Consider the following 11501-nt stretch of genomic DNA (forward strand, 5'->3'; position numbering starts at 1 on the left):
ACTCTAAACTCCACAGCCACAATCGAGTCCCCGCCCCCCTGCGCGGTGCTCGTAACAGCTGCGCGCAGTCTCTCCTCTTCCAGCCCCGCCTGACACGAGACGCGCAGCAATAGACAGACTGTCTCCTTTTTCCTTTTTTCACGGAGGTTCTCCTCTAAATCAGTTTTAAACTCCTGATTTTAAAGCGTGTCTTCTCTCCCTCACACTCTGTGGATCTGTCGGTCACTAACAGCTGCGGAAGAGTAATCCAGTCGGACCGAACCATTTTCAATTTAGAGGAGGGGGGTCCGGTGAGGATGTTTCCAAAACAAAATATATAAACATCGTTACCTTGACATTAAAAATAAAAGTATTTGTGATTATATATTGGTTATTGGTTTACTGAAATAATGTTTTCTGTTGTGTCCTTTTGTCATCGTTCGGGGCCTCCGTGCCCCCCCCGCTCAGTCTGGGCTCCTAGAATCAGCCGTTCCGTAAGAAGAAGAAGAAGCGCGGCTCTTCCGGGGGTTTCTCCGTGTTCATTTAAAACGAAAGTTTATCGCAATAGACTCATTTCACTATCGAAAAAAAGTAATATTGCAATAACGATAATTATCGTTTTATCGCCCAGCCCTAGCCGCACCCCACCTGGACATGTTCTACGGATAATAATAATTATTTAATAATAATAATCTTATTTAATAATTATTGAAATGATCCCACAGTTTCAATCAATCAGTTAGTACCAAATAAATAATTTAAGCTTAATTTTAAAAGTTTTTTTGGATTGAATTTGGGGATTGGGGCATGAAAAAAAATGTCAATTTTTGGGATTACTGCAGAAAAATTTCATAATTTCAGAACAACTTTCAAGATTTCTTCTCTCCCAGTTTTTGTGGCTTTGGTTTCAAAACGTGTAAATGTAGTCAGAAACGACATGTTTTAGTTTTTTATGTCCAAATTTCAAAGATATTTTTGTTTTCATAAATAGGCCTCAATTGGCAAATTTTTTGATGTAGTATACATGAGAGTTTATTTATGCTTTGAGGTACTGTATATATGTTTTGAAACTTTTTAAGAGAGTATTTTTAGTCTTTGGTCTCGTTATTTTTTCCCAACTGTTTTTTTTTTTCTTTTTTTTTTTAATACTTTTTTCTATGCGTGTGTGTATTGAAAATCTCCTTTTTTGGGCTTAAACAATTGTGACATTTTTTTTTTATTTAAAAAGAAAAACATTCTCATTATTGTTTTAATTATGATTATGATTATAATTACCTAAATGTCTTAAAAAGCCATTTTTCTTATTGATCTGAAGCTTTTGTTTTAAAAATCTCCTCTGAGGGGGCGTGTCTTTTGGAGCTGAACTAAGCAGCTCCACCCCTGTCTGATTATGATAGGTCTTTGTGTCGCCAATGTAAATCTTCCCCACTGCTGCATAAGAATGTCAAGCGGTATCGGTACTGTCCAACCATGTCGTTTTGGGCCGGATGTCAGCTCGGACAAATAAGTGAAGCACTTCGCGGACCGAACTTTCATTGATGTGCTTAAATCCGTTCACATTTCCGTGGTCGCATCAAGAAGCTCTGCGGAGTCTGGTGGAGATTTTCCAGCGTTCTCAGGCCTGCTACCTGCTAGTATTTTATGAAACTCACACAAAAAATCCAGTGACGGCTGATTTGACCACAGAAATGCGAACGTTTGGCTCATTAATTCAAACAAATCCCTTATGGGATAGTTCGATTGACAGTGATTTAAAAGGAGAAATACTCTGAAATGACAAAACAAAGTGATTTCTATTACATTTAAACTCTTTAAAAAGAAAAATGACACACATACATGTTAAACACTGCAAATGATTTTCGTCAGTGGGGGACTTTAAACCTTTTGTCGCCGGTGACAACACATTCTCTTTGAAATACTGTAACTCTTCAACCATTAACGCAATTCAGTCGGATGCACAGAAAAGCAGTCTAAGCAAAGATATCTAGGCTTCCCTCTCCCTGGCCTCTTTCCCCGGCTCCTATGAGGGGACCCCAAGGTTTTCCCAGACTAGCTGAGAGACGTAGGCCCGATCCGAATTCTCCCCTTCTCCCTCCCCCTTAGCCCTCCCCCTCCGTTCATCCCTCCGTGGTTGCTCCAAACGGAGGGTGATGAAAGAATAGTGTCAAACATTTCGGACGTGACTTTTGTTCAATGACATCATCAACGGTCCGCTAGCATTAGCGCGGAGCTTCCAGCGCTTGAATATCCATAACAACAGCAGTTTTATAACTTTAAAAAGGTCACACTACAACGTAAAATCATTACTTACATTAAAATTTGAACATTCATGGTTCAGAGCGCACCAAAGGGAGGAAAAAAGCGCTTCTTAGCGCAACGCGGTTTACTCCTGTGATAGTGAACTTTGGACCCCCCTGTTTGGAGTGTGAAACCTAAAAAATAATAACTCTGGACACGACTTTGACTTTATCTGCCACCCCAAATAAAGGGGGAGGGCTAAGAGGAAGGGAGAAGGGGGGTATTAGGTTCGGCCCTTACCCCGGGCTTTCACTGCTAGCGTTATGGCTCCGATGCGTGCGCCGCAGTCTCTCCGTAAGTGCAAGAAGAACTTCCACTGCAGGTGTTCAAGTCTTGCGTCTGTGGACCGGCTTCTGCGTCGCTGCGAATCTGTTTTGTTGGGTTCAAATTTGGATGGACGATGCAGCTGATCTGCAGCACTTTTTGTGAAGTTGGGGCTATTCACGACTTAAACCGGAAACCACGCGAGCGAATGTAAAGTGCATACGGTATATTTTCAAAATAAAACAAAATTTCCGCTGAACTCGCCGGTTTCAGCGTGTTGTAAACATTGCGTGATTTCCGGTTTACTCAAAGTGTGTTGCAACACAGCGTTGGCAGTCATAACCATGGACGACGAGAAGCTGATCATAGAGATCCAGCACTACTCTGTCCTTTTTGACACAACACATCCATATTATAAAGAACGCATAGTAGCCAGTGTAAGACATCAGCTGTAGCTAGTCCGCTCCCGCAACGCAACGGAGCCATGACGCTAGCGGTGTAAGCCCGGGGTTAGTCTCTCTCGCGTCTCATTGATCTTCCCCTGGGGCCTGCATCCAGTGGGACAACCCTGGAACATCTCTCTGGGGAGGCGTCCAGGAGGCATCCGTACCAGAAAGGTACCGGAGGGGGACTTAGTGAGAAAAGAAGATAGTAACGGAGGATAATGACATCATAAAACAACCTGAATAAACAGCAATCTGGAATGGGCGGGGCCTGTCGACACATACACTTGTTACAAACATACTTGTTGGCTAGTCTTTTAAACATTTAAACTAGTCTAAGTGTACAAAATACAACTGCAGTTCACGCACACACTTATGCATATAAACTCACACATGTAAAGCCTTTCAATCTGTGACGCATACTATGCTGTTGGTTTTTCAATGACATAACAAATATGTTAATTTTATTGTGACATGTATTTTTCACACATTGACATATTTAACATATTTTATTATTAAAAAAACAAAGATATTTTGTTATTTTAAATACTATATATACTAGTAAAAATACTTTTTTGGAGTTTTATCAATTACAGGTAAATTATGTTAGTATTTCACTGACATTTTTTACAGTGCAGGTACTATACAAAAAATGCCAAATACTAGGGATGTCCCCATCAGGTTTTTTGGGCCCGATCCAATTCTGAGTCATTTGATTTTGTGTATCTGCCGATACCGAGTCCCGATCCAATACTTTTGCAACACATTTACAACATGAACAAATTGAACAAACAGATTTGTGTTGTCAATTATTTTTATTTCATTAATCTTCTTTTATCATTAAAAACTTAAATAGAACACTTCTGTGAAGAAGCTTTAATAAAAATGTAGAAATAGAGCAGATATAAACAAGGAAAACAAAGCTATTTTCTTGACATACAAGCGATAATTAGTCATGTGAGAAAGTTTAGTGACTTTAGCTTTAATGTCTTTAGAGCTATTGAACATTTTTAGCCAAATGTGATTCCTGTCATTTAAAATTCTTAAAAATGAATGACTTTGTTTTAGCATGAATTTGATGAGTGTTCATGAATAGCTGATATAATTACAACTATTTATTAGTTGTTTCTTCTTTTTTTTAAATTGTCATTTTTTAAGCTTTTCAGACATCACATTTTTGGTTTTACTACGACAGCAGTTAATTTTCGTAACTTTTATTTCTCTTTCAAATAAATCAAACGGGCATATCAAAGAGCAGCTCGGATCTTAATGAGTTAAATCACAGAGCTAGTATTAAGCATTTAGCAGCTGCTGTGTAGCCATCTGTCTGCAGCATGAAGAGCTTAACATTAACAAGAAACAAAAACTCTGTCTTTTTCTGTTGAAATGCCTTTAGAGGTTGTTGTTTACGTTAAGACAAACCAGTAGAGATGCTAGCTGTCAGTTTAAAGTGTTTTTAAAACAGTCATTGATCCTGGAAGTCTGAATCTGTGATTATATAGCTAGCCTAAGTGAATTGTTTTTGTTAGGCTTCTGTTTAAACTGCTGCTGTTTCCTGGGACCCGTTCCAAGAAGCAGGTTTTGTTGGAAATCTGAGTTCGTGAAGTCCAAATTCACCAAAACTCTGAGTTTTCGGTTTCAGAAAGAGAGATAACTCAAACCCGGGAAAGTGGGTGAAACCAAGCCCGTTCCAAGAAGCGGGTTAAGCTGAACTCAGAATCAATCACTATGGTAACTGAGTCTGTGAACGAAACCTGGTCGGTAGCAGGTTTTCTTCAGGAAACTTGGAGTTCTCTGCGGTCTCCGCCCCTTTTTAAAGTGAAAGATGTTCAAATATGAGTTCCTCATGAACATTTAGAGAACATTCACATTAGAGACGTTACGTTTTCACCACGCAGAAACCAGAATGACATGTTCATTCATAGAGGATCATGTAGAGAGGAGGCTGGATTAATCCAGAGGGTACCAAAACTGGTCATTCATGCGATCATGGAGATTACTGGTTAGATTGGTAACAGATCAAAAACCATTCCTTACTCAACAAGAGACAAAATAACCTTCCTGAAATTATTTATTCATTATTTGAAATGATTCAAATAACTCTGCAGATATTTTCTCTCTGTTCTACCGCTGCAGCTGTGTTGCTTTTCTTGCAGAAAAATTTCTCCTATAGTCGGCATACGCTTGAAGGAACTTATCAATTTCCGCCGCCGGAAGTACGGTAACTCAGGTGTTTGTTCCCGTTGCCAAGGTAAATCATGCTGTCTTTGCTCCATTGATCAGGGCTTTTTATGGTTGCGACGCTCACACCTGATTCTGGTTCTGACAACTTCAAGTTGATTGAATCAAACATTTTCAGCTGTTCTGGAACCGAAAACCCTGAGTTTGAGAATTTTGAGTCCAGTGACTCTAAGTTCAGGTTTGAACTCTAAATTTGTTGAATCTGCTTCTTGGAACGGGCCCCTGCTGCGTTAAAACCCTTCCGCTCTCTTTGGGGTCCAAATGACTCCAACCACATATTGATGTGATTCTTTCCATGACAAATGTGGACAAAGGTGGACAGGATTTTATGTCTGCCATGGACATTAGTGAAACTCAAAAATCAATGATAGAAAAAAGTTCAGCGCACTGTCTTGTGGGGTCCAGATGACCCCACTTTTAATGTAAACAAGCTAAGGAGAGCAGAAGGGTTACGGCAACAACACTTTGTAATCTCTTCATGACATACAGACCTCAGTGGAGTAATTATCTGGAATAATAAGATTGATATTTAAAGCGCTGATCATAATAAGAATAAATGAAATATCAGATACTGATCGAAGGACAAAGTCTGATATCGATCGAGTCATCAACCACATGATTGGGCCACATTTTTGATGATATGATCGTATTGGGACATCCTTACTGAAAACTAAAAATTGTTCAAAGGGTAACCAAACCCTAAATCATTTTTTTAGCTGTTGATCTCAATCAACTGCCCCCTTTTGTTATTTGTCCATTTATTGCAAGTCATAACGTCATTGTAGTTTCAATCACAGATATTGCATATCTCAGATTTTTCTCCTATCGTACAGGCCTAGACAATACAAAAATATGATAGTGCTAATACTTTCTTATGTTTGTCTCCAGTTCTCCCCAGGCATTGGGTGATAGAAGAGGAAGATCTCTGCAACCAGCAGTGTGTCAAAGTGGAACAGAATGATCCAGAAACTACACAGACTAAAGAGGAACTGGAGGATCCACAACTTTTACAGATTGAAGAGGAACTGGAGGAACGAGAAGCTCCACAGATAAAAGAGGAGCAGGAGGAACAAGAACCTCCACAGGTAAAAGAGGAGCAGGAGGAACAAGAACCTCCGCAGGTAAAAGAGGAGCAGGAGAAACAAGAACCTCCACAGATTGAAAAGGAGCAAGAACAACTCTGCATCAGTCAGGATGAAGAGCAACTTGATCTGAAGCAGGAGACTGAAACCTTGATGGAGATTCCTACTTATGAGGAGAGTGAGAAGAGTGAAGCAGATCTAAACAATCAGCAGAGCTTTAATGGAACTGATAGTGAGGATGAAGAATTAAGCCAATATGAAGAATCAACATCAACTACAGAAGAAGATACAGACCCACAGAACAGAGATCAGAGAAAAAAAAGAGACAGAAGTCATGTCCAAAATGTGGACAACTCTCACATGTCAGAAAGTCTGTGCGACTCTGATGTTGGAAAACATTTCAAGAATGCAACTTTGGGTAAGAAATGCAAACAATCCCCCAAAGAAAATAGTCTATCCTCTGTGAAGTCTGGTAAAGGGACAAGAATTGCACACAGTACGTCTCTCCACATGAGAGCAGAGTCTGACGAAAGACGTTATGGCTGTGAGGAATGTGGTAAAAGTTTTGTTACTAAATCTAATCTCAAAATTCACATGAGAATCCATACAGGAGAGAAGCCTTTTTCTTGTAAAGAATGTGATAAAAGTTTTACTCAACTTTCTGATCTCAAAAAACACATGACAACTCATACAGGAGAAAAGCCTTTTTCATGTAAAGAATGTGATAAAAGTTATACTCGAATATCTGTGCTTAAAATACACATGAGAACTCATACAGGAGAGAAGCCTTTTTCATGTAAAGAATGTGATAAAAGTTTTAGTCGAATAGCTAAGCTTAAAGTACACATGAGAACTCATACAGGAGCGAAGCCTTTTCCATGCAAGGAATGTGATAAAAGTTTTAGTAGAACACATCATCTTAAAATACACATGACAACCCATACAGGAGAGAAGCCTTTTTCATGTGAAGAATGTGATAAAAGTTTTAGTCGAAAATCTAAGCTTGAAGGACACATGAGAACTCATACAGGAGAGAAGCCCTATCCGTGTAAAGAATGTGATAAACGGTTTAGGGAAATATCTGTTCTCAAAACACACATGAGAACTCATACAGGAGAGAAGCCTTTTTTGTGTAAAGAATGTGATACAAGTTTTTCTCAAATGTCTGTCCTCAAAAGACACATGAGAATTCATACAGGAGAGAAGCCTTTTTCATGTAAAGAATGTGATAAAAGTTTTATTCAACGGTATGACCTCAAAAAACACATGACAACTCATACAGGAGAAAAGCCTTTTTCATGTAAAGAATGTGATAAAAGTTATACTCGAATATCTGTGCTTAAAATACACATGAGAACTCATACAGGAGAGAAGCCTTTACAAGACAAAATTGTAATTAAGAATGAAGTAAAAATCCTTCAACTTAAAAAAAAGAAAACCTCACAGCACAGGAAGGTTGAAATATTGTGATTTTATTTAACATGTAATAAAAAAAACACGGTTTCATGTCTAAAAATCGAAATTTAAAATGTGATTAACAGGGTTCCCTGCGAGTCGTAAGAAGTCTTAAATGCCTTGAGTTTGAAAACTTGAGAATAAGGCCTTAAAAAGCATTAAATAAGTCTTTTGGTAATTAAAATGGGGAAGTTTAAAGCTTTTTCCATATGGTCTAAAGATTTTTTTTTAACTAAGGTTGTGTAAGTAAAGTGCGTTTATTAACATGCCGGATGTTTTATTTAACCTAAAAAGTCTTCAAATGAACTTGTAGAAACGTGTAGGAACAATGGAATAAATGGTAGGTCTGTCAGCAACAATTATTTTTGTAATCGATTAGTCAATTATTATTGTTTTACTATATGTGACAGTACTGGTACTCAGTCCGTGGAGGTTCATGTCATGTACGATACTGCTAATGCTCAGCGTATGGTGCGTTCACAGATAATAATATCTTAAATGTGAAGTTCATGAATTTCTATTTCACCTTCCTTGGTCCTTTTTACTGGATGTATTAAATTAAAATGATATGTAATAAATCTCCATCATTTATACCTTTATTTAGAACAGAAGATCAGAATCAACAAAACTGATAAAAACACATTGATGCAGTCATTCAATGAAAAGGAGGAACCAGTGATTATTGAATGGATAGAAAAGAACAGGTTTCTAAAATCTGACGTTTGTACTGAAACCATTCTTTTTTGATTCTTCTGATTTGATATTCTGATTTTCTAAGACTATTTTATCAATAAGGCACAATGATCACATTAATCAAAACAAAGGATTGTGTAATGATTGTATACATCATGAGTTTCACTTTATGTGTTGATTGATAAAAATATTAAATTTTTAACCAAATTCAATCTTTTAGATATACAGAAATGTTTTGTTCTGAAATAAGACTTGAATTTTGAACGTTGTAAGATTACATTTTTAAAGACACTTTGATCATGTTCAGTTTTTGTTGGTTAATTTTTATTAGTAGATTTTTGTATTTTATTAAATAGTTTAAAGTTGTTCAGTTACCCATTGTGGTTGTAGTTTATGCTGAGATGATGTGTGTGTGTTACCATGACAACACTACAGTTCTACTAACACTTTTTATATGGTTTGTGGTCATTTCAATATTGTTTAAAATATTAAATAATTGCAGTTTATATTTTGTTGAGTCGTGTTGACAAATATAAAATCTTTAGTAAAACTGTATTAAGGAGGAGGTGGATAAAGAAACAGACTGGTGTTTGTATTGTGATTCCTGTATTCTAGTAGAGATTAGTAGCAGTGTGAAGATGTTCACTCACTCACTGAAACTACACTTTTTCTATACTGCATTGAGATTTGTTGGTTGTTGTTTCTTATAGTGTTTATGTACCAAACTTCTCTGCATAATCTGTGGTGACAGGTTCTTGAATGTTTCACATAATCTCACAATAATAAAGTTACAGACATAATGGGTTTGTGTTTATTATTATACTTAGAAAATACCAGTTTTTGATGGTTGAGTCATTTTGTTTCTGCTTTATTTATTCATTACATCTCAAAGTCACAAATAAAGTCCTAAAGTCTACGTTTACAAACATTTCACAGAGAATGAAAATTCAATCAAATAAAGTTGCCATGAGTTCAATCTGTGATCCAGACCTGGTTCCAGAAGGGACTTAGTTTATGAGAAGCTAAATGAGCACAGAAGAACCAACTTCTGTCTCCAACCATTAAGGGACTTGAACCCTCCATCTTCTGATCCGAAGTCAGACGCCTTGTCCATTAGGCCACATGATCTGTGAGAACATCGTGGTCCAACTGCAGGTGGAGGACAGTGTCATCCAGCTGGAGAAGAGGAGAAGCTTCTGGAATGTGGAGGAAGTGAGAGGCTGCACTGGAGCTCTGGACCAAACCCTGTGATGGACTCCCAACATCTCCAGACTGTTTTCAGCATCACTGTTTCATCTGCAGAAGCTCCAGCAACTGCAAACATCTGGATGGAAAAGGACCGCAGCAGTCTCCAGCTTTCTGTGGAGGAGCGGTCGTCACACCGAATAAAGAGTTGCTGGTTTGATTCCAGGTGAAAGCTCCTCCTCCCTCACACTGAGGTTTCTGCTCGCAGACTAGATTGTTCCTCTGAACCTGTTCGAAACTGCACAGATCGACTCAAAGTTACACTGAAAGAATTTCATCAACTCAGGTTTTTAAAAAGCGTTTTTCTTGTTTCTTATTGATAATTAAGGTTTTTATTGTTAAAATGTGTGATTTTTTTTTGCATTAATTAATCTTACCAAACGTCAAATATCCAAAGTTGCTGAGAGATGGACGCGGAGCCCGGTTATTGTGTGTTAAACAAAGGGACTTGAATTGGGTCATGCTTTGAGCCTTTGATTAATGACAAAAATGTAGTTGAAACAACTTAGAATGATTGGCTTATTGTAAGCTAAAGTCAAAGGCAAAAAGTTGAGAACAAAGCAACAAAACAGCGCTCGACAAAAAATGTTGCAACGCAGCTCACTCACACCATCGAACTTACAGGTGCAAAACCAACAGATGAGTTATCCCTCCCACATACCAAGGTGGAATCTCTCTAATGACAAATGTGGATGAAGGTGGACAAGCTGTCCCATCACACAGTCGTCCTCCTCCTTCTTCTCCACCATAGATTGTAAAAATAATGGACTGAGCGAGCTATGAGGTCCCCCATTGGAAATGCATTACTTCCTCTCCTCGCGAAAGTAGGCCGCCCTTTCACCGTCATTTTCTGAAATGGATACCGCCATTTGCAAACAATCTTCAGCGATTGGTCTGAGTCATAGCTGAGTCATGGAATCTACAGGAAGTACTGTCGCCAATCAGGAGTGAGTTTATTGCAACTGTCCGCCTCTTTCCACGCCTCGACCACGAGACCGCGGATGTAAACAGCTTCTACTTTAATAACGACGGAGAATTGCACAAGTCATTGTTGAAGCCTTTGAGGGAGAACCATTCCAACATTTGATTCTGTCAGCGATCCTTTGGGATTTACTCACATTTATTCCTTTTTGTCGAGATAAAAGGAGCATTTGGGTGACGCCGTGCCCGAACTAGGCGCGTCCCCCTCGCGCGAGCCGCAGCGTTATTTCACATGCCCTGCCAGGTTTACAGTCTGATCAGATGCACGTGAGAAGCGCGTTCAGCGGTATTTAAAATAAATAACCATCCTAACAAGTGAACAGCTGGATCTTCTTTCTGTTTGAAAATACGACCAGGTCCTTTCAAGTTTGTCTCGCGCTCCTCAGACGTCTGTGTCTAATTCAGGCTGAAGCTGGAAAAGTGAAGAAGATGAAACTTTGGTTGGTGATTTTATGCGCAAATACACAACTTATAATTTATAAGCTACAATCAAAACAGTGAAAAAAAGAAAAACAAACGTTAAACAAACAAAAAAGTCCAAAGCACATAACCTCAGAGTGAAATCTATTTCTACAGAGTAAATCCTCATCTAAAAATGTCGACAGCATGCTCCTCTTGTTGTTTTAAACTGCTGCATCGGTACATTCCATTTTACATAGACTGTATATAAAATAATTGGACAGAGCAAACCCCCCTACTTCCGTGTTCATATAGGAAGTACCACTGGGTTGTAAAAAAGGCCAAAGTCCCATTGACTTCCATTGAGAAACAGACAGTTATTTCTCAGTCATTTTATATGTCAGAATAATCATTCTTCCTC

The 11501-nt window shown here is 38.4% G+C and overlaps 1 protein-coding gene across 1 annotated transcript in view; it reads left to right on the forward strand.

Annotated features, from left to right (window-relative positions):
• Window positions 1-9259, forward strand: part of LOC112139788 (oocyte zinc finger protein XlCOF6) — a 17351-nt gene extending 8092 nt beyond the window's left edge. Inside the window, exon 2 of the mRNA XM_024262619.2 lies at window positions 6114-9259. Within this exon, the coding sequence (XP_024118387.1) occupies window positions 6114-7777 (1664 nt within the window). The 3' untranslated portion in view covers window positions 7778-9259. The remainder of the gene's footprint in view (window positions 1-6113) is intronic.
• Window positions 9260-11501: the final 2242 nt, after the last annotated feature.

The sequence above is a fragment of the Oryzias melastigma genome, unplaced genomic scaffold (assembly GCF_002922805.2).
Source record: "Oryzias melastigma strain HK-1 unplaced genomic scaffold, ASM292280v2 sc00305, whole genome shotgun sequence".
Lineage (NCBI taxonomy): Eukaryota > Metazoa > Chordata > Actinopteri > Beloniformes > Adrianichthyidae > Oryzias > Oryzias melastigma.